At 35.0% G+C, this 25,138-nt stretch overlaps 1 protein-coding gene across 3 annotated transcripts in view; it reads right to left on the bottom strand.

Annotated features, from left to right (window-relative positions):
- CTNNA2 (catenin alpha 2) overlaps positions 1–25,138 on the bottom strand; it is a gene marked incomplete at both ends in the record, with an annotated part of 407,127 nt that overhangs the window by 29,133 nt on the left and 352,856 nt on the right. For all 3 annotated transcript variants that reach the window (XM_084262814.1, XM_084262815.1, XM_084262816.1), the window contains 4 exons: positions 1,563–1,668; positions 4,105–4,286; positions 7,601–7,714; positions 13,464–13,615. In XM_084262814.1, the coding sequence (XP_084118940.1) occupies positions 1,563–1,668; positions 4,105–4,286; positions 7,601–7,714; positions 13,464–13,615 (554 nt within the window). The remainder of the gene's footprint in view (positions 1–1,562; positions 1,669–4,104; positions 4,287–7,600; positions 7,715–13,463; positions 13,616–25,138) is intronic.

Raw genomic sequence — 25,138 nt, 5'->3', positions numbered from 1 at the left:
CTCCTTTTAAAGCTAACAATAAACAAAGCTGGAGGTTCATTGTGGCTGTTGGGTTTAATCTTCTCTATACTTATGGCAATGCTATAATGCCTCTCTTTCTCAAACAGTTGTCACATCTTTCAGGCATGAATTCCTAAGAGACCTCTTCTCCCTACTGGTGGCAATTTAATACAGAAATATTTGCCCTACTCTTGAAGTCTATGAACTGAAAGAAATGAAGTTTGAAGCAATACTTCTAGAGGGCTGACAAGGCTTTAAATACAAGTACCTTGGAGTGAATGAAAATATAAGATCTCTCTCATTGGAACAGTAATTAAAAATGCAACTGTCCATAAAAAGTTTATATTGCATGAGTGTCTCTAAAGTTCTGTAAAATGTCATTAAAGCACAAGCATTAAAACAAACACTTCATTCTCACAGTTATTAAAGTGTGCATGTTACAGTCTTCTGAAATTCAAAATGTGACTCGAGCCAATGCACTCTAAGCATAGCAACTGTTTGTGTTGCTTTCCTTAAAATATTCCACCTTTGTGAATACTGTAGACGTAAGAGTTTCAGAAGCTGACAGATGGATTTATTCTTTTTTATGCAAAGATTAATAGATGCTACATGTGGAGGGTTGGAATGAGTTAACTACAGGAAGAATGCTTACTTATAATGAAGAAAACCTAAAATTTCTGAGCTTATAGGAAAATCAGTAGCTTCAGGTTTCTTGTCACTCTGGCCTATGTTCCCTGCCAGGATGTGTTACACACTTTTACATGCTTACCTGAAGAAAAAATAGAAATGTTTATTTTGAAAAGAAAGGCTAGAGGGGCAAGGAAGCTATCAGTTCCCACTTCCAGCAAAATTTCTCCTGATGACAATGAAAGGACAGAAACTCTAGGAAGTTTACAAGAGAAAAAGTTGTGACATTTAATTTGTTAAATCTAAAAATTAGCTACCTAGGACCTGGATTTGAAATTTGGCTCTTGACTTCTAATATTATGCTTTTTCTTGCTTTCCAGACGGAAAGATAATCCAGTCTGAAAGAAAGGGTCTGAATATGGAAAGCTCATCTTTCCAGTTGTCACATGAATTTTCTAAAGGGACTGTGGACATAGACCCTAAAACACAGGGCAGGGCTTTGTAAGGTGGAAGCACAACACCTTGATGCAAAGCAGAAGAAAAGGAGTCAGGAAATCTTGAAAAGTGTCATATCAAGTGAAATTGCCAGAAGAGCAAGCTGAAAAGCATATAAGGATTCCAAGATGTATATACATATGGCGAGGGTAAAAGAGCATCCAAGTCTCAACTGCTTTTATGAAAGCAAATATAACAGTCTGCTTCTAATCCAATCACCTGGTACTGATGAGTTTTAGACAGACTCATTTATGACTTTCTTGCACTGAGAAACCCAAGCTGTTTGGGATAGAAGAAACAACTTCTATTCCATGGGTAGATCAGTACGCAGGCAGTGATTTTGAACAGGTAGTTTTCTGCCACGTAAAGATAACCTCTTCCTGCAAAAGACAACTCATTGACAGAGGTTACATTATATTTGTGCTCATTTTTGTTGTTACCTGATCAGCTACCGCCCGTGCCAATTTGTCCATCCTTGATCCTGCCTCTGCAATTTTCTTCGCCGCATTAATGACATCTGATGTATTCTTCAGGGGCCCTTTACCTCTGTGAAATACAGTACAATTATGCACAATCTAAATAAATCATGAAAGGAAACAGTTTTGGTGACCCTGTTTAGTGTTTGATTTTAAAATCGTAATATTTGATTTTAAAATAGTCATGTGAATGACTTCTTAATTTATTACAATTTCACTTTTTAACTACTTTATCAGTTCTGCTGTATTTCCTCTCTCTTACAAAATGCCTCTCTAGTAATTTAAATGGAATATCTTCAAGCACATGAATAGCATATGCATTGTTAAGTGCTCATTAAGCTGACATTCTTTCTGGAATGCACAACTATTTTAAAATCATGTTATTCCCAAACCAGTTCTAAATGTTATGACTATTCCGTCCAGAGCAAGAATGTCACATTTTAGAAAATCTTTTTCAATAGATTTTTGTTAGAAAACAAAGATATGTGAAGCATAACAGTTATGTTAAACTTAAATGTTGCACTTAAAGTGTGTAAAATTATTTTTATGTCTGACACTTCTAAGATGATGTCCAAACCTCTGATTTTATTCATTGAAGTTATGAAGACATATATAAAAAAAGTCACTGCAGGCGTTTCTGAGTTATATACATATATATAACATACAAAAACATATTTTCATTTTTATTTTCTTTCCATACTTTCAATGCCACCTTAAACAGATGCTGAAATACAATTATCCCACTTGTGATGAACTTAAATTGCACCAAAAATCCATCAGAGTGACCTCATGTGCTCCTACTTTAATTATATCAGCAGATCAGACTGTCACAAACTCTATGCATTTGAAAGAGTATTCTATTTTAACACTGCTGAGGTTACAGTCAACTAAAAAGGTGTGAAAGGCTTTGTTCTGTTTTAATGGAATATATTAAATAAGTTTTTACTGAATCTGATGTAGACAGAGGTGCACTTTGATTTTATTTTTTTTAATTTACTTCAAATGGAACTCTAGTTTTCTCTTATTCTCATATTAGTTCTGTTCTTTTGATGCTAGCAAATGTAATTACAAAACTTTCAATTTGATGTTCAATGTATCAAAGGTTGTCTGGGAGGTTGCAGAAAGTGTTCATAGTCTTGGCTGTTGCTTTAGAACATTATTTCTTCCTTCCATGAAATGATGCCATTGTTTGGACAGTTGTTCACTCTGTTTTTGGGCAGAAGGATCAAAGACCCAAAGACAAAACAAATACAAAAGTAATTCAAATTCCTCTAAAATATCACCCTTCACAGAAGGTTCTACACTGTCATTTGCTATACAGGAGTCTAAAACAAAAAATAATAGTTTTAAAAGAACAAACTCAAATAATCTGAAAGAATAATTACTTGGAAAGAAATATAGTAGTAATCTATTAAAGCAAACAAACTTTCTATATGCATAACTAAATTTAAACTGGATAAAAATGTTTGCTGCTGCCAATTACAAATTAAATATGCAAGTACAAATAGTCGAGTTATTTGCAAATTAATAGCATCTATACATACATACTCCCCTATCTATCTGCAAGGTATGTGTGACCTCTGTTTTGTCAATGCGTAGACTGTCTGTCTCCCCTGAAATGGGTTGAAGGCTCTAGACACAAAAGCATGTGATCCATTGGAAATTAAGAAATCAATTTTACGATCTCAGTGAGATGAACACACAGATGTCTTATTTTAATTCTGTAGAAAAACATTAAGATTTTTGTGCAGTTTTGTCTAATGGCATTTTGATAAATATCATTTAAACTTTTGAACTCCCATTAAAAATAAACACTGAAAAATCTTTAATTTATTACAGTGATCTGTAATTCAAAGAATCTTGTAAAATGTTCTCCCTGGTGTGATTAACAATATGACTATATTTAAACAAAAATAATTGTGTTTAAATGATACAATTAATGGATGGCCTTTTGATGCTTTGCAATTAGAACAGAACAAGACATCAATAGAAAAGAGAAATTAAAGCAAAAAAAAAAAAAAAATCATTACTGACAGGCTCCAGTAAAGTATTAGATCAAAAAGGTTTTAATTTCATTTTGGATATTTTTGGAAAGATAATCAGTGTTCAAAATGTATAAATAGTTTTGCCATTAATTTTGATTGACACAAATTGTGTTGAAATGTTGAAAGTTCAGAGAGGCACGTGCATTTAGATGGGTACTAAATGAAATGTCAGTTGAGTGTCTGTAAGGTCACAGACTATATTTGCTGCTGAAATTTAAGATGATCTCAAAGAAAACAGATTCACAAATGGGACAAAAATTTTATGTGATTAATCCCATTTGGAGAAATATCCAGAGCAGTTGTGTAGAGAATTGTGCAACCCATCCCATTATAGTATGATGTGGGTTACCTGGGCTTTGAATCCCCCAAAACATAGCACATCATCTCAATAGGTTATGAAATGCAACTAAAAGATGTCAGATGTCTGAAGTAGTCTTCAGCACAGAGTATTTTGTCCTTACCTAGTAAAGTCTGTCATTTCCATCATAATCATGCACATCTGCTTTGCCAACACAATGATGTCATTACCACTGTCATCCCACTTGGCAACCTCCGCATCCAGTTTACTCTTTTCTTGGTGAAATATCTCAACTTGCTCAGCAATCTTAGCTTTCTCCTCCTGGGGAAGCTGAGCCATGATAGCCTGGAGAAAAACATGGGAGAAGTTGGACTTGAAAAAAAAGAAGGTAGAAATGATACATTTCCAGTGTATGCCAAATGTCTACTTTCTTTTTAGGGTAGTTGAAGATATCAAAGGATATCCAGTAGACATTTCACTTCTGTCACGACAGGCTAAAAAGAAAAATAAAAATTACAGTGTGTTTATAGCTCTTCTTGCACCTTCAAGACTTTAAAAATTATAGATTTGGCCATAATACACAGATTATTCACCATTTGATACTGGAAGATTAAAGAAAATTCCTGTTAAATCTTAACTTAAAGGATGAGGAAAAGGAATGACATCTATGGGAAAAGGCAGACCCAACTGCTGGTATCGCCCCCGGTCTCATTCTCTGTCAGAAATAAAGGTTTTCTACTTAACACTGAAATAAACTATGACATGCAAGATAATACATTTGAAGTGAATTGTAAGGAATGTACCTTTCAATAATATTTAGTGATCTAATTGTCTTTTGGAAGCTGTACTAAAGGGCGCTACACAGGTCAATACTAATCTGTCTCAACATTATCAACAAAGCAGAAAGTTCTCTCCCCCTTGCCCCTGCTAAAAATAGAGGACAAAAGAAAACCCTAAAAATTTATAATAATTACTTTTGAAGATCAAATAGACACTTCCAGTAATGGTTTTCAAGTTGAGCTACTATTTGGCTTTAGGGGTTCTGAAGACCACATTATGCATTTAATGGGGTGTGACACATATTTAACTGTCATTAAATTTTTTCTTGTTTATGTCACTTCCAATCAGCTGAAGTCTTTCTCTACATATTCTTAAAATGCTCTTGGCTTTTAAAAATTCATAATTGACCTTTTCTACAACTGAAATTAAAAAAGGTTATAACAGTAGATCAGAAAATGAGGAATTTGCAAGTTAATCAAATTAAAATTCAAGACACAAGTTTTTAATTAGGCCTTATCAATGTAACAGTTTCAAATGTTAGCATTTTAGTCTTTCTACAGTAAAATGCAGTGTAAGTCAAGCTAATAAATAAATATATAAAATACACATAAAACACTATAACAGATGAATTAACTGAAGTTAAGGGAATGTGATAGGAGTAGCAAAATTGGGAAACCTGATCTGTATGTCTTGCATATGGCTTCTTTTTGTGGGCATCTTCACCTGCACACCCATTTAACTGGTATACGGTGTTTAACACGACTATTCCAGCTGCTGATGTATTTTCAAAGAAGCTATATCCTATAGTAAATGCAGCTCATATATTCAAGTTTTATTTCTACTGAAGACCAACACAAGTCTTCTTACTGAAATGCTAATAGCTTTATGGAAAAGCATGTTAAACAAATCCATTACATGCCACAAATAAAAATCCAGCTTTTCAACAGAAAATGTTCAAATAAGATACTATTGTGCTTAGCAGACTCATTTCAATGAGTCATTTACCACTGTGGACTGGGCAGCCTCTGTTTAACATGTCTCATTTTAGATTTTTGTCATTTGTTGCTTCTTGTGACATATTGTGTCCTACATTATTCAGGAATGGGACTGTCTTTATAATATATTATGTTTATAGAGTGTGTAACTGATCAAAGTAGAAGGTTTTAAGTGCAGCAGTGATAATAAACTCAATCAATGTAATAGAAATTAAGACTTCTAAATCACTAGCTGAAGTAGATTCTTAGTAAAGCTATTACTGCAATCTTTATTTGGTTTTCAGATCAAGAAAGGATAATAACATTACCCAATCCTAGATGTCACTAAAAAATTAAAAAGCCTGTGAAATAACTGCACTGTATCTCAATACTTTTATACCTGAGGCGTACTTTAGTAGACAATTCTTTGAAGATATCAAACAGAAATTTATGCTCTTTCAAAAAGTACAAAAATCCCTGCAAGACAGTCAACTGCATCCAGAACATAATTCTGTCATTGTTCTCAGGGCAAGGTATCCAGGTGTCATTCTGTAATTCTGACTGCATGGTTTTCCATGGCAGTTCTTGGTCACCCAGCTCACTGAGATGAGACCTACAATCCATCTGCTTGTCATCTAGGTGATACTAATATATACATATATGTTACATGTCCATGTTGTGAAAGGACAAGTTCTTTTGTCCTTGGGATGCAATGATAGAAACCCAGCTTTTCCATTCATGGTACGGTTTATTTACCAGCTGCATTCAGCACTGAGGGAAATTAATTTAAGACAACACTTATGCACATCCCATGTTATATATGTCTCACATTCCTCCCATACTTCTAAGTGAGCTTCATTTAGGTTTGTATTACTCTACTGTTTCTTTTCAGGGTATAAAATGCTTGTGTGAAGACCTAACATGCTGTGGGCATTCAGGTTCTCAGCCCTACAAATCCTCTTCCAGACTTCAAGGTAAGAAGTTATTGTTCCAGTCACCAGCTTTTGCTATAGTGTTTGAGTGTTCACTTTTAGCACTTAATCAGAAGAAACCACAGACCTGTGCAAAACAGCCATGAAAATCATTCAGGCAATTCCCAGTTCCTACAGGTTCTCTGCTGGAAAAATTGAAGGCTTTTAAAAAAAAACCCTTTCTTTCCAGTCAAATGTATTTTCATGATGTCACTTGCCCCTCAAATTATATTTTGATGTTAGTTTTTTATAGTCTAAGCTGAGCAGCCTATTTAGTAAAAGGTAAACATTTATCAGATGGTGGCTTAATCCTGAGTGTTAACAAACTTCATTTTTCCAACACCTGTGACCCCTGAAGCACTCATCAGCTTAATTTGCAATCCCCATGCACAAGCTGAGGTCACAAATCACAATGACTGGAGTTTATCATGATGTAATTACTCTGGTAAAATTACATTGACTCAGTAACAAATGTCTTCAATTACAATTAAATTACAGGGACTACTTGGTAGCTTAAACAGATCTTCTTGACAGGTTTGCACACTGGGAAACATGACTAATGTAAGATTTCTCTGGTTATAGCACATAGTGCCCTGATGGGATTTTTAATTTTTTTTTTTCTCTTTTTAAATTTACTGACTACTCCCACGGATTCAACACTTTCCAAAGCTGCAAGGCCTTCTCCTACAGCACTAGCAGGAGCAAATGGCTGATACAAGGCATAACATAAGCCTACAGAACACTATTCCATAAAGTCAGTGCTTTTCAAATAGGTGAGGCATAAAAAAACCCAACAAAACATCTAGGTCAACTTACTTCCATCGTTTCTTAAGCACCCCTGGAGATTTGAAATCACTGCATCTGCTTTCTGAAGCATAGCTTTTTATTTGTAGCCATACAGACACTTAATGTAGTACGTGGGGTTTATACTCACCCTTGCGCTCTGGCCAGCAATAAGCTGGTCATCTTCAGTCTGAACACTTGTTCGGCTGCGAACATCATAATCTTCCTGTTCAAAGTCTGAATCATCCTCTAGCTCTTCAGGGGTCTAAAGAGAGAGAAAAGAGAGATGGAGAGACAGCAAAAGAGAGAAGATGCCAAGCTTACAAAGGATACAAAGTCCTATGTACAGTAAGCTGTTATTTCAGTGACTACTAGCCCAGGAAATGCTCTTTCTCTTTCTTTTTAAATTAACTTCTCTGCCCAAGCAGTCAAGAACTGAAATTGAATTGTCTTAAAAATTAAGTTGTTTCAACTGTAGTTTTCTTGACAAATGGCATTTATCATTACCTGGGTGGAACTTATCTTAACTCCATAAACAGGACAAATACAGTTCCAGGAACAAATATGCTGTGGAAATACTAAAAACTGGAATGCAGTATTTCAAAATAATGTTGTTTCATACACAAATGGACACTGGTACTATTATATTACTGGAATCTAAATATAATTTTCAAAATAGAAAGTAAATACCTCGGATAAAATAACTAACGTCCTGGAAGAACAAATTGTCAAAGCAAATAAGAGATTGCCCTTGGAATAAAATGTAGATGATGTCAACTAATTTAGAAACAAAGGTAAAGTCTGTAACTTGCTTTGTCTCATTGGTTCGCATGGTTCTTTTCATTTACAGATCTTTGGAATTTGCCTCATCCCCTAAACTGAAACCACATTATCTCCATTGCTGGTGCTATGAATGGTATAAGGATCTCTGGGCAGATTGATTAAATCTAATTATGCATGTACTGACTTCAGTTTGTTTAAAATGTTGGAGAGTCAGAGAAGAAAAAAAAAAAAGAATCAACCAACAACTGATGGATCTTTTTGTTTCTTCTAGCAAAAAGTTAGGAGCAAAAAATTTCTTTATGTATATATGGAGAGTCAGCCTACTTTAAATCACTATTTAGTACTGTATTTAACATAGATAATGCAAAACCAGAAACAGTCTTTAGAAGGATTATTGTAGTCCATTTTGTGTCTGAACACCATCTTGTACAACAATCTTGCCATGAGTAACTTCTGTAGGTGTAATACATGAAAATGGTAATAGAAAAAGAAATCACAGAGACAGTGCAGAGAAATCCTCATCTCACTGGATACCCATATGCCTCAGTGTTAACCTAGAGGGCCAATAACTACAGAAGAAATCATCCATACTGGCATTTCATATTTGGAGGCAACATCAAGTTTGCTAGCAGAGGTGCTAATCATTGCCAGTTGTCATTACAGCTCTGTCTTGAAGATGCTCAGTCACCAGGAACTGGTCCAAACCCTCTAACATAATGTAGAGAAGTCTTTTGGCAATGTTTATATTACAGCCTGGTTTCCAGCATGAAGTGCACATCACTGTTTGTAAAGGAAAATCAGCTGCTTTGCTAGCTACATGGTGAAGTGCACATGATGGGGAGAATAAAACACAGCCATCTTCATTTGGCTTAAAGAGTATGAATTAAATATGTGTTTTGATGCTGAGCACTGGAGGAAGAAATAACCAAGTATGACAGTATGGTAATGAAACTCAGGCTGCATCTCTTCAGAGATGCATGTAGAAATAGTGTATATAACAAGATAGACAGGAGATGAAGGTTAGGTGAAAAAATGAATTAATCTCTTCTCTACAGCAATGGAAGGAAAAAAAAAAGATTGGTACCCTTCATTATAACATCCAATGGTCTTGATTTCTAATCAACTTTGATCACTTTATTTTCTCTGCTCTATTGCCTCAGGGAAGGATATAACTTTAAAATCTGCCATAAGCAAACCAGGTACTAAGAGAATCATAGAACTTCTTGAGCAAAAGAGTATTTTCTATCAAAGGGCTTGGCTTTCAATCTGTTTGAGCTTTACTGTAGAAAACAGAAACGGTGTGAGGAGTTTCAACCCCTTCTTCAATAAATCAGCTGACTCTTCCCCATCCTCCAATTCTGTTCATCTAGCCAGTTGTACTGGCCATGGTAAACCCAGCACATTTTCTTACCCCCAAGTATAGCTGCTTCTTAGTTTCTTCTGTCTCTGCTTTTATAAGTAAGACCATAAGGATAATGTGCATCCTTTTACCAGGTTTTCATACTTAGATTTGCAGTAAAGTGAAGGCATAAATTCAAAACATTACATCTCAACACTGTAACCAGTAAGGACATGAGGATGTCTCTTAAAAAGTTACAGTATTCTGAAATTTCTCTTTCAGGGATTTATTGTTAAAGAAATATGAAGAAAAAACCCACATATTGCTATTACTGCTTGACATTCATAATCTTAAATTTTGTGGTCTTTAAAATGGGTATAGATATTGAGAAAATACAGTGCAAACCGAAAGGACAGGTTAATACAACTGTTAAGAATATACTACAAGCACAAGAAATCTCCATATTTCCCTTCTGTACAAGTGAGATCTAATTCAAAGCTAACTTTCAGATTCACACTCCTAAGGATTTAAATTGTGGTGAATTTAACACCCTCATTTTCTTCCCAAAATAGCTACTTGAAGAACAATAGTTAGCTGACAACTGCATGCTTCCATTTCAAACACGTTGTGTGCTTTTCACTCTTGCAGTTTGTTTTATCCAATCTCTTGGAGATGAAGCCCACGTACAGTAGGGTCTGTGACTCTGACTTTATACAAAGGTATAAAAAAGAAATATATTGAAGTACCTTCACTTAAAGGCTTTTACTCTTAGCAGGGCCTTCTAAACATACCATAATCTCTGTGCACAACTAACAGGATCTTGGTATTTAAAACCTAGTTTCCAAGACAACAAAGCATGGAATTTAATTTATCTGTGTTGGAAGACAGAAGGACTGAATCAGTTTTGCAGACACCTGAACCTATGATCACACAGATGCAGGAAATTCATATTTGAGATTGGAGACAGCTTTCAAACAAAACTCTTGACAACCATCAGTGTCAAGAGGAGCTAGAGTAACTTTGAAAATTAATAGATTTTAGGTTTCACAGAAAAATGGACCATTTCCATCAGTTTTAGCCTGTCTGTTCTCTAGCATGGGCCGTAAGAATTCCTAGGGCTACTTTTTTCAAAAACATTGTCTCTACTACACATAGAGCATATGCTTTATTTGATTAATCTAATTCAAATAAATTCTCCAAGTGAAGAAGAATCTTTCACAATCCCAGATAAATCACCCAGTAAATATATATTTTCTCTTTTAAGATGCATGCTTAACTTCTAATATGGATTTGGTGACTTTCAGGTTTACTCATTGGATTTTTTTTTTCCTTAATAACTCTGGCTGCTAGGCTGAAGATCTTGCTGTAAACAAAATATCTTCCATCAGTATAACTTTATCTATTATAACTGCAGTATAAAAATGTGAATTATGCATGTGTCAGTTGTAATATGGCATATATATGCAGATTTCTAAATGGTATTTGTTTAATATTTCACCAATTCAAATATATTTGATGAAATAGAAACCCCACTATCCTATAGAGCTGTATGCACTTAAAATTTTTAAGATGCAATTATAAGCATTTCAGCACTGTAAACACCAAGTCAAGGTAACCTTGTAAAGAGATGAAAGAAGGACTTAAAAGTTATTCCCTCATTCTTTTAACCATGAAGATACCCTCTAATCCTAAAAGAAGAGAAAAAAACACCCAAACAAACATCTCAGAGCATGTCTTCATCTGTTTAATTATTTATAGTCAAATCTAACATGCTTAATTCAACCTGAGAATTAACAGGCAGTCAATGTAGTCATTTAATCCTAACTCAGAAACATAAAAAATACTGGTACCAAGTTATTATTTTCTATCTTATTTTAATGTTCTATAATTACATTCCTGCATCAGAGGCTCTAAAAAGTTTGCAAGTACTTTTATTTATTTATAGTCCTGCAATCAATTTTCCAGCCTGAATTAAAGGGGTGCATGAGATTTCATAGATTATCAGATAAAAATATTCTAAAGACTGTCTTTTATAGCTTAATGCTCACCCTTCAATTATACATTCCATTACAACGTGAGTTGTCTGAGAATGTTAGTGTGTCTCAATTTTGTTTTCTACAGAAAAAAAGGGTTCTGATTCAGCAAACTCTGGTCCCTGTAAGCTTATATGTGTGGATTTTCCCAATTAATTCACAAGGATAATGAGTTCATTTATGTACTTTAGTTCTCTGACCAGGGTGAGGAGCACTCTATTTAGCTCCATAAATGAGTTAATTGTCTGAATGCAAGAATACATCTTCCTAATCTGGGTAAGCAGAATTCATTAACTCCGATCATACAAGGAGAGGGAAGTCGTAGTGATACAATGGCAAAAGTAACCTGGGACATTTCTAAAGAGAATGCAAAGCCTGCATGCTGATCAGCTTTCCAAGCTAGTGGTTAATATAGCAATAATCCAGCAATGAAATAAGGGAATGTGCCTCCAGAATTTAAAATGATGCTTTGTGCTTAGCAGAAACATCTCACCCAGTATGGAAAGTCTCATAGACACCTCTCTGGGACAGCCCTGATGTACAGCCAGGTGCTGGAAGCCAGAACTCTGTGTAGGGGATGGGAAAGCATGGGTTGACAGCAGAACCCACCTGATGATGGTGTCTCATGAAGCAATTTAAAATGACTTATGAGAGACTTTAAAATATTAAAATGTGCTTAGGAGTTGGTTTTGTCCTAAGAGAAATTTGGAAGTTGTTGTTACTAAGGAACTGGATAATGAAAGGAAAAATGCAGATCTTTCATTTCCATCCTTGCCCTGAGAAGTTGCAAAGACTCCAACGTTGCAAAACCAGAAAACAAAGTGGGTTTAGCCCCATCATCAATCATGACTATAATTCTGCTACCTGACATTAGCACTGAGCAGGGAATGGAATCTGGGCTTCACAGTTATAAAATTAAGCCTGTCAAAAGCTTTTTGTATAAATATTAATACAGAGTGACAAATTACTAAAATGAAGCTATTCTGGAGTGCTCCAACTGCCTGAAATCTTACACCAGTGCCACATTAAACTCACAACTACAAGTGTACGTTACCTGTTTGCTCAAAAGGATGAGTTGTTTTTTTAACACTGCTATTATTTCCTAAGTTTTTTTCCATTATTTTCACCATAGCTTTATTTGTATGTGGCTTTCAATGGGGCTAGATCTAAGATATTTTGGGGTTAAAATAAGTTTCAATTGCAAAAGAGATGTCCAAACCAGGTTTTGTTTCTTGTTTTCCTAAAATCTTTGACTGTAGACTACACTAAAAAACAAGATGCAGATCTACTCTAACAATAATGATGTTGTTCTGCAGGGGTTTTTTTATTTGCTTGTTATTTTAAAAGATGCCTAAGCAAATTGAATCAACTGGTTAGTCAACGTTGAAATGACACATTCTTTACCTCAGTAAACATTCAAACCCATCCCTGTAGAGGCTCACTGGAGCAGCAAGATAATTTATTTATTCATTTAGATTTTAACCAGACTTACCTCATATCCTAGGCAGCACACAGGCATTAGGGAAAAAAAAAAAGCCAAATTCTACACAAACTTTGAAGATTTTAGCAAAATTAATGTTATTAATATGGAAACAGTAATGAAGTTAGTTTCTACTGTTCGTTGTGATCAAATCTTCTAGGTGATTAACAAATTAACTGTGGTTCATTTGCTTAAATACCCTTATCTCTTTACTCACATATTTTTTGCTGCATATACTTTTATTTCAAACTTGCTTCAATGTTAAGTTTTCTGTCTTATTAGGAAACAAAGTTGATTCCAAGAAGCTTTTATATTGCATTCATCCAATGTGATACTTTCTTTTAAGTCTCAGCTCTTAGTTCCCATGTGCCTTACATACCCTTATCATCAGAACAGCTTTCCTGATGTCACGAACTCCATCATAAACCAAGCGGGAGGCATCTATGAACTCATTCTCTTCAAATGGCTGTGGGACATTTGCACTCAAAGCTTCAATGGCAACCTCAACTTGTTCAGCAAAACGTGGCATAACTAGATTAAACAAAATGAAAGGCAGTAAGATTAGACACCTTCTTTCATGAACATTTTTCCCCTGCCCTTGGGCACAAATACTTTCCAGCAGATATGGTACATACTTTTATAACTTCAAGACTCAGGAAGGCTCATGGGGTGGGTTTGTACTGACTCTACACATGCACAAGCATGGAACTAGCCACCTTCGTATTCTTTCCTTCAATTGCAAAACAAAGTATGTAAACTTCCTTTAGAAAGTGTGATTTACTAACCTTTAAAATACTGCAAGCTGAGCTATCAGTAAAAAACATTTAAAACCTTTACAATTTGGCATGAACGCTGTATATATTTACACCAAATGATCAAAGCAAAAAGTAGCCTGTGTGACTACTAATGTAGACACCTAACTGCAGTCTAGCTCACATTGGATAATAATAATTGTGTGACAGATGATAGTTAGAATGCAAAATCTAGCAAATTACTTTTGTGAAGGCACATAAACAGACCTGTTTCTTCATTTTCATCATGTATAGAACATAAAAAATAACCACAGATATAAGCTAATGTTATTATATGCTGTGTTATGAATACATATCTTAAAGCAATTATTTACGTATGTAAAATTTCTTGAAATAACCACAGGCTTCTCTTCACATTTTATACAGGATTCCTTTGAAGGTATAATCACTTCCCGCATATCATATATGCAGAAAGATAAACATTCCCCAAAACAGTCCCCTGACAACTTAAACATAAATCCTACAAACAGGAACATGAACATCAGGTCCCACTCATTATAACACACCTATATTCCTGTACTTAGTTACTCCAGTTCTTCAATATTTTAACATCAATATTGGAGGACTGGGCTCTCATACCACAGGAAAAGTCAATGTTTCATTAGAAACCTGGATGCAAAATCCATGGGATTTACTCTTACAAATTTGAGGAACTTGAGACATGCTTAAGATTTACAGATAGACATCTTTTCATTATATAAGCATTTTTGGGTTTTTGCTATCTTCTAGAATCTAGGTATCCAAATCATGTACCATTCATGTACCATTGACTTTATAATGTTGTCACTATAATTGGAAGATCAGGAAAAGATGTGTCCTTATGCAGTTGCCTTTTTTGTTTCAGTATCATCTTAAACATCTTTTCCCTAGATCCCATTTTTACTACACTTTTTGGTAGCCTCATGAATACAAAGGGGAATCTCACAGAGTCATTTTCATCAAAAGCAGTGATAAGAAAGATTTCTTAAGAAATGAACTGTCACTGTGGCAGGAAACCACATTTTCTTCCTGACCAAATGCCCTATAGTATGCTTTAGTATCTGATTTAAAATAAATAAAAAAAAAAACACAGAAAAAATATGATTCAAGACTAGTTTAGATTTTGAAATAAAAATAACAGCAACTAGGAGCTCAACCTTTCTTTTTCTGGCATTAAAATCCTACTCACTAGATACTAAGAGGGAATCCTTTTAAGGGACATATCCATTAAAGTCTTGTTTATTCTGCCTATGTATATACAAACATATGTATGTATATCACAACTTTGTTCCTGAACTCAGATGAAAGAACTGAATTGTATCTTTCATGTAGATGATGTTCACTAAGTGCAGTAAGTCCTTGAGATATAGTGGAGAAAAGAGGAAAAAAGCGACAGCAACAATAGACTTAAGAAAAGTAAACATTGCAAAAACATTGCAAGGCAGAAAGGAAACATTTTAAATAGAACAGGAGTTTGAGAGCTGAAATTTTGGAAAGAGTATTAATAAATTCATATACCAAATTATCCTAATTAATAGAACACTTGAAAGTGTAGTAGGAGACTGATATGATTGCATAAGGAAGTCTTTAGCCAGAAAATCAAAAAGCAATAATTAAATATACAATGAAAACAAGTAAACATAAAGAATATGTCATAAGTTTTTTAGAGTCGTAGGTATAAAACAGATAAAGTTAGAGATACAAAAATGGCAACAGAATACTGGGGTAAGAACCCTAAAATTTAGGATCCTAATATTTAGGGTCCACAAGAGTTTCCTAAATAACAGATGTGATCAGGTATCAAATATAATTTATAGTACGTAAACCAGACCTGAATAAGGAAAGGGCAATTTGGAGAACAGCTACATAAACATAAAGAAATGTATCTATTAAACATGTCTTCAAGTTAGCAGACCACAGTAAAACTTACCATGTGGTTCTTAAGAAAACAAAGATTTCTGAACCATCTATAGGAATGCAAGAAAAACAGTAAAATTCCAGAGATTTAGAAAAAGACGAAAAATTATGCAACCATTTTTATAAAGGTAGAGAAATAGGAAGAATCATAGGATGTTCAGCCTAATTGCAGTACCGAGAAAGAAAATGAAACATGATGTAAAGCAATTAATGTTTAATTATCTTGTAAATAATGAGCAGATGTCAGACAGTAACGGATTTGTCAAAATAGGTTGCATCAAGCTATTATAATATCTTCCTTGTCAGGACAGCTATGCAGTGGGCTAGGGGAAGTGGCAGTTGCAACACAACTTGACCTTGGTAAGATTTTTGACATGGCTACACAAAGAATTCTTAGGGGTAAAGTAAGGGAAATTAAATTACTGTAAGGTGGACATGGAACTCATGAGACAAGCATCTCAAGGAATAATTCTGTAGTATATTGTCAAACCAGAAAGACAAGTCAAATGGATCTTTGCAACGTGTCTAACAATGCAATGCTTTTGTAAAAAAAAAAAAGTTAAAATTCATCTAGAATTGTTCCAATATATAAAATAAATACTCGTGAGAAGATACTATGAAGTTGTACAGTGAGGCCCTAGTTGGAGCTGGAGTGCCCAACTGAGATTTCTGTAGCATGTTTACAAGAAAGATGTGAAAAAGTTGTTTTTTTTTTTAAAAAAAAAATCTCATATTTTGTAGCTGTATCCAGACATACATCTCTATGCTTCGACAACATGATTTAAGTTAAAATAACATAAATGTTTCTATATACTTTATCTAGAAGCTATTTCTGAATCATGTTTAAAAGACTCAAATGAAGGAATTTTACAGCTCCTCAAGGAAACTACCCATAGCCTGACAGAGGATCACTGCTCAGATTCCACCCCCCTCCAAAGAAGATAAAGATGCTTATTTTAGTTGATTAGTGCAATTCATTTCTCTTCTTGCCAAATACATTCTAATTTGTATTTCACACCTAAAAATTTTACATGAACTACAATTATTTTATTTCTTTTTACTTGACCTATGTATATGAAGGCATACAGCAAGAGCAGATAGGGGTGCAACACTGTATTTGTCACGACTGGTTACAAGCAGACCCTCTGAAGATCCTGCAAAATGTGACACATGAAACACTCCACACCAGCACACAAACATTTATTTTCTTTGACCTGTTTTAAGCTCACACATTACTTAATATTATTGGACTTAAAATCACTGTCTTCAGGGATTGAATGTAGAAGAGGAACAAGTAGGTAGAGGTCAAAGCAAAGCTCAATTGTCAAAGTTAGCAGGAAAGCTGGAGAGGGCCCCTTTACAAAGACTACAAATTAGTCCTTCATTTACATTATAAGACATGAACATTATATACTGTTCCAAAATGGAAGTAGCTATTGAAATATTAATTGTTTACCTGCCAAATGTATTTTTACATCATGGCTCATGTTTTATTAGACAAGCAAGAAAGGACATTTTAAGCTAATAAGATGCTACTCCTGATAGTTTCTCTAAGTGTATGTTGTCATATAATGCAGTAAAGTTTTTGGGAATTGAGTTAAAATTTGTATTATTCTCCAGTTCAGGTTACTGGGCCATACTTGAGGACCTCCATTAGAGTGATTTATGGGGAATAATCTAATTTAGTTGCACCCAAAGAACCTTCAGCCTATCTTATCTGTCATTTACTGTACAAGGAACAATATTCTTATGCTGATAGTGAAAGAACAACAAGTAAAGAGCATAAAATCTGTATCGGGCGTTGAAACTAAATGCATCAGATAAAGCATGGTTCATTTATTATGTACAAAGAGATTGGCTATGAATTTCAGATTCAGAAGCAAATCAATACCTTGGGGGAAAAATTAAATATTGTTTTCTTAGTCTGAGCTGTGGTCTTGAAAATAGTTATGCATACACTTAGACTGAATAATGTGATCCATTAACATCTCTCAGTCTAACTACATGAATTAATTAGGCACCTGCATAAATGTTGACAGAATCAGGTCCCAAGTTAATAGCAACACTTCTAATTTACTGACTTTGTCATTTTAACAAATAAAGATTTTAAAGCCTTTCTGTAAATGAGTTTTCAGTGGCACTGAAAGTAAGATCACTGTCAACAAAATCTAGGATGAACTGCTGCTGGAGAAAAACTGGGAAACAATAAAGTTAAAATCACTTCCGTTTCATCTATTGGTTTTATTTTATTATCTGCATAATAGAAAAATAGCAAATCAGCATGGGTGAATTCATGTCTTGATAACGTGTGTTTTCTTGTGAACCATCCTGCTCCACAGAAAACATTTTCTCTAAGCTTGTTTTGTTTTTCTCCCATTCCACTCATATTTCTTACACATTCAAATTATCAAGTAATTATTGATTTTCTAAAAATATATTCCCTATTCACTTCTTCTGCTATGATAATCAGTTTGTACTGCGTAGTTTGTACTTAAAAACCTAGCCACATATTTTGTTTAGTCATACAGGAACAATAAGATCACTTGATAGACAGGGAAAAGTTACGTTACACAATAACATTATTGAGAGTTTTAAAAATATGTCTGGGCTTTTTTGTTAATAGCATTAGAATATTAAGTTTCATTACATACAAGATTAAATGAATGCTTAGCTAATTTTATGCAGTTTTGCGGCCGCATTCTTTAGGCATGCAAATTCCTCACAAACTCAAGTAGATGTGAATCTTCAAAAGCCCAGAAAGGGAGAACTGAGACACAAAAACAAGAGCAGCAGAAGTGAAGGTCCCTACAGGTGCACAGATTTCTAATTCCAAATGATACCAATGGGAGTAAGGAACCTTGGCCTGGTTTCATCTTACCTCGTGCATTTGAAAGTTAGAAACCCATTTTTACCTATACCAAATGGAGAGCAATAGATGTCTCCAGTGGACCGTTAATAACAGGTATTTTAAGAAAGCAGTTCAAATCCTAATATTCCCCTGCCCATTAAATAGAAAAGGAGGACAGATGACTGGCTTTGACCAGCTTTTTGCTTTGACAACCAAGTTTAGGCATAAATAAATCCTGTCTCACTACTTGCCTTACACCACAGGGTGACCAGGAGGGCACTGGCTGAGTAACAAGTGGGTACTTTCTATCCAAATCTCACTGGAATTGCAGGGTTCAACTCTGTGGCATTTTTTCTGTCCAGAAGACTATTTTTGAACAGCATCAGCAAAGCTACTTCTCAGAGCTGCATTTTAAAGAGACCAAGCACCTACTTGACTCCTCCTAATATCCAGACTATCAGGTGCTCGAGTTCCAGAGTAATGACTGACCTCATATATACCCTGGTATATTTGGCTTTGCCCTCTGGCTCACTCTTGGTAGCTCTGCATTCATTTCAGCATTTGTAGCTGCCATTCAGAAGTTTGATTTTCCCTATGCCATGTAATCTTAGGTGCCAATCACATGCTCAAAATAGCCCTTAAAGGGGCTATTAAAAATCTGGTCTGATTGGGATAAGATTATTCAAGAATGACAGGGCAGTCTAAAGGCTTGGATTGCTACATTGCTAGAAGTTGAAGGAAGGATCCCTGAAAATCCCATGCAGAGAATCTGGGCTTCCACTAAACATCACAGTTGATTATGTCCCATATCCAGAATGACTGGCAGTATTGTGAGCTACGGATTATCTGGGAAGACCAATAAAGCAAAAATCCACGAATGACCATTTCAAAAAGGAGGCTCTGTAAGGAAAAAAGCCCAACCATAAACCTGATTTAAGAGGTTTTAGTACAGGAACTTCACAAAGCTGTAGCTTAAAATTTCAGTTTTGAATTGTCTTCTAGTTTTTTTTGTTATTTTAAAATTATTATTTATTTAACCTTTTGTTTACTTAACTGAAGAAAGAATAGAGTCTGTTACTGGGAGGTTTATGTATTTTAAACAGGCATTTAAAAAATAATTCCTATGGGATATCTGACATACTCTAGTGAAGACAACACATTTTCTCAATTTAGTTTGAAGGATGAATAAGAAATCAAACATGACACCTTATTTAGCTTGAAATGTTTGTCAAAGTCTGTTTCTGGAAAAACTGTAAATTCTTTTCTAGGAGAGTCTAAATATTTCATAAAATATTTATCAAAACCTAGTCTCATAATTTACAACATTTCACTCATGATTATTGTACTGATAATTAAAAAAAATCATAAATTAAACAACATATAACAGTACAGACCAACTGATTTTCTAAGAAGCACATTTCATTTAAATATTTTGTTCCTTGGGCTGACATATGCTTCTATGTATCTTTGTAGCACACACTGAGCATAGACATATCATGCATACACATACATATATTAATAATACTTTGGTTGTCATGGATGAAAAATGCCCACATGCAATTAAGTTGGTGTTTTACATTACTGGATTGGGCTTTCAGAGTGTTTCTCATTCTGTGCTCAGAGAAGTGGTCACCGACTTCTGCTACAACTCATCTGTAAAAATGCAAATCCTCATCAGTTCTGGACATCAAACCCCATGAATCTCATATTGATCACTCAGGGGAGAGGAAAAGTAAAATTAGAGCAAAATTTGCAGCATTCTGGTTTAGGTGCTATGGCATAGAAAAGTATGAAACATCACTGTCCAAAGCACAGGACCATCCTTTTCCTTCTTGCTGTTTACTGATTTGCTTTTTCCCCAAGGAAACTGTAAAAGATAGATTTGAAATAATGAAACCACATACACTACAGTATTTTGCAGTAAACACAGAAGTTTCAGGAAGAATCAGCCTCCACTGCCAATATGGTGCATCACTGGCTTAGTCATGGACTGTGGCTATATGCAACTACATAGTAATTCAATGCTTTCAGGAAATGTTGGATTTCCTCATGTGGGATATAGGAGAGCTGCACATTATAGCAATTAAGGGGATGTCAGGAGTTGCATTACCAAGTATTATGAAATATGGGCACAAATAAAATTTGAAAAAAAAACCCACCCAAATTTGTCTTGATTGAATTGTCATTTGCAAAAAGATAAAATGTCAAGGGAGAGCCAAGGTAAGTGGTATCTGCAGGGAGATGCCTCATGACCAGCAGAGTAGGTAGTCATGTAATGAAAGGGTACATCACAAAGCATACAAAGAAGGATGACAAATGATGGCTCCAGGGACATATGTGTCTCTTTGTCTACTTGTGCAAATAAAGACTACATACAGTGAATATCCCCCAAAATATTATTACTACTAAATGGTACTCCCTTCTGGTTAATACTTCGAGTAAACCTAGCTGAAGCTAGGAAATCAGTTGCATGATGTGAACAAAAAAAACCCCCAACAAATCTTACATAAGACAAGCAAAGCACTTTATGGCTTTAGTTATGTTTTTGTATATCTGTTCGTAGGTGTGTGTAGGCACGGGGATGCAAGGAATGCCAGTGTTTTTATTTTAAAAATATTATTGTACAATTAGCACATATTCACCAAATATTCTGGTGGAACTAGTCCATATTCACTGTATTTTTCTTCTTCTATTTTCTAGACTTGGTATAAACTATATTTCTACCTAAACTACCATCATCCTTACTTTAAAAAATGGCTCTAAACACAAGATGTTTTTGAGAAAAGATTTGAATCACGACTAAATAATAACAACAGTCTATCAAAATATGCATTTCTCATATACTAATCTGCTATTCAGTATCCAAGGTGCCTGGACCATCTAAAAGAGATAATCCTAGTCCTAATTTGCTTCCAAATTCACGTATTTATTTAATTTTGCCATCCTTATGTCCTGACCTTCTTCTATTTCTGGTTGTGGAGAGCAAAGCTGGAAGAACTACTTGGCGAATTCAGAGAACATCATCCATAAGAAACAGGGTAACATCTTAAACACTGATGAGGGCTATTATGCATGGAAAAGGGATTATTGCTTGGAGTTCTGTAATGAGTCCAGATTTTTCCTGATGAGATCAAACTGCTCGGAGTGTAGTCAATAATGTTTTAATTGTTCAATTTATATAGAGAAATTAAATAATAAAAAAAAAACTTTTATTGTTGTCTTTCTGATAAGGAAGCTCTTCTATTCCCAACAGCCAAATCAGGACTTTCCTTTTGGCAAGTTTTGCTTCTGTCTATTCACCTGTTAATTAATACATTATATAACACCGACCACAGTGCTGACCCCTAAAGCATCACAGGATTTATCTTTCTGCCTGCTGAGAAATGGTCATTTATGCTTTGCTTGTGCCTTGTAACCAGTTCTTAATCCATCAAAGGCCTTAACACTCACTCCATGGTTACCCATTTTCCAAAGAGCTGCATGTGCAGGACTTTATGAAAAGCCTTTCAAAAATCTAAATCAATTACGTTATATTCTCCTTTAGTACAATAGTCTATTTTTAAACTCTAAAAGTGGAGAGAAAAAGAAATTGTATTTAAGCTTTTGGACACCATGGTGATTTATTCATCTCTTATGGTCTCACATTTAATTGTTTGAGAATATATTTTACATGATTTCTTACTGTATTCCTCCACATATTGAAGACAGCCTCTCTGGTTAAAAGTTCTTTGGATCAAATCAGAATTGGTGGAAATGTTTGGGGTGGGTTTTTTATGATGCTGTGACCTTTGGAATTCAGTTTAGCAAAACATTAAAGAAAATGCTACAGTGCTTTGCAGAATAAAAGCCATAACTTCATCAAAACCCCTGGATAAACGATCTCATGTTCTCAGGAAGATGGTACCCATAAGTTGTACTACAGCTACCTGGAACGCCCATAAAACATGAATTTAACATCATTTATTTTTTAAATAGGCTCCATTTTGCAATTTTTAGCTCTCCCTCAGATTCAATGCACTTTTTTCTAGTACTGCTATGCTTAAATTAATCTTCTTGCTTCTGCATTTTGTTTCCCTTCATATCACTTCTGAAAAATCCATCTTTACCGTATTTTTGTATTAGCTTTGATAATATCATTGAGCTGCCTTTTTCCTAGTGATAAGTATCTTTAAAGTTTGTCCTACTCGCACTGATAAAACTCTCCCAGGCTTACTGCTGAATTGCCAGTAGTGCTGATTTTGAACTTTAGCCCATTCTGACAGAGACAAAATAAAAAATAAAAAAAAAAAATAAAGAAGAGTCAAAACAGAAGTCAGACAGTGACCTACTTAAAAAAAGCTAGTTACAAAGCTACTGTAATTGAAAAAAAAAAACATGCTAAAAGATGAAACTCTATATTCTGGTCTGAATCAGATTATTTCAAATTTCCAATATGCTTCTCAGGAGTGAGTAACCCGAGTCGTATGGCACTGGCTCTTCCAGGGTGGTTTACAAACATCCCAGTCCAAACTGAAGGAGGAAAAAAAATATTAAAAAAACTGGAAAGTTTTTACAGCCCTTCCCAGCCAGTTCTGGTCCCATTTGTTCTGCTTTTTCTCCTTCATTTCCCATTCACTCCCTTTCATTACAACCCTGCAAAGCCTACTCGAATTCCTAATTTAAATTCAACCCTCTGAACTTTAAAGAATGTCACAGCTGCTTCTCTTCCCTGCATCTCAAAAATCCTGAAAAATAATATTCAACCTCATTGTTCGATACTCCATTTATTTCTAAGGACAATTCTTTGTACCTGTTTAGAAACTCATGTTTCTCCCCTTCAGTTGTTACAGTATCTCAATTGCTGAGTAGACTTCAATCTCCTCTTTATCAAAGTCAATGGGACACTCTCAGCTGGGCTCAGTCACTGCCAGGACAGGGTGCTGAGCAGTATGAAAAAGATCTCAGTAGAAAAATCTCAAATAGAAATTGTGTTCTCTGTTTTTTGTTACTCCCTTCCCTTGATTTTCACCTTTTTCTTCGCCTTTTCTTTCCCCTCTCTTTTCCTTCCTTTTTTCATGGACCATCTGTACTAAGATAATTTTATACTTCTCTAGAAATGCTGAACACCAATATAACATTTAACAGGAGCCATCAGCATGGCCCTGCCTACTGATCCATGGGCTGGTTCTGACTCCCTGTGGGACATCCCAGCCTGGCCTCAGGCCATCCCTGTCCCTGCGGGGGTGCCTGATGCTCACTGCTGACCCCAGGAAGACCCAGGCCCTTGCTCTCTAGGAAACCAAGCAAAAGATATTAGTAATCCTTCACAAAGCCCAAAAGAAGCAAACAAACAATAAAAAAAACCACCAAAACAAAAAAGCCCTGAAGTTTAGTCCTGCACACAATTAACATCCATTAAAATCTATGAACTTTGCCTTTGTTCCCAGCAAGCCCATTAGACTCTGGTTTTCTAATTTCCATCTTGGATTTATAAGCAAATCAGCAAGTGAGAGTCAAGTTCTTATTTTGATTTAAAAAGAAAAGTAGACAATTTAAAAAAGACATTAACCAATGTGTCTCTACCTAATACTGATGTCAGAGGTAAGAGTCTAGCCTCTACCAAATACTTGGCTGTAAAGGCAATCGGTTAGTCAAGCACAGGCAAGAAAGCACTAAAACACTGGAAAGAAAAACCCACACCAGATATTCCAAAGGCTGTAAATTAAAGCAATAAGCAGATGAAACTTTAAGGTGAAAACAGTTATTAAAGTAATGTTTACATAGTTTCAATTTCTCAGAACATACTGATATTACTTTCATTCAAGATTAATTACTCCCCAAAAAAAATCCTGTTAACAAGGTGTTTCTCATTCCAAACCAGCATTCTGCAGATCAAATCCAGTACTCATATAACAATATGAAATCTCAGGAAAAGGAGGCTTAACAGAGGCTTTCCTTGCCTGAGTTGATAGTTAAAAGTAAATAGTAATTATAAGAAAAATGTAATGTGCTTATTTCCCTTTCACTGTCATTTAAATAAAATTTTCCCAGGCTTGAAATGCACTTCATATACAATACACAAAATAAATAAAGGTTCAATTAAAAATGAGGAGGAACAAAGATGAAAAAGATAAGACATTCATCAATGTATCTCACAGAGATTTTCATATGTGCATCTGTGGGTGGAGCCTGCCTAAATAAATCACTCTCATTATTCTTGAGTGCTGGATAAAATCTGTGCAGAATCTCAAGGTGATGAAAAGAGGGAATATACAAAAATCTGGATGCATTCATAGATCTCCATGTCTCTATATCCATAGGTAGCCTGATGCATACGTAGACAGAGTAGTTCTAGGGGAAAGGGCAGAGTATAGAGGGGCAAAGAATGGCATAGAGTGGTCTAAATTTTCACCACTTTAGGGTGAAGAAATGAGTCAGTAAATTGTACCTTTTAAAATCAACAATCCTAGAGAAATAATAATCAATGTCTTTGTAAATGGTCTGAAAAGCTGCAGATAG

Source organism: Gallinula chloropus (assembly GCF_964237585.1).
Source record: "Gallinula chloropus genome assembly, chromosome: 4".
NCBI classification, from domain to species: domain Eukaryota; kingdom Metazoa; phylum Chordata; class Aves; order Gruiformes; family Rallidae; genus Gallinula; species Gallinula chloropus.
This window is presented reverse-complemented; position numbering and strand designations above follow the sequence as displayed.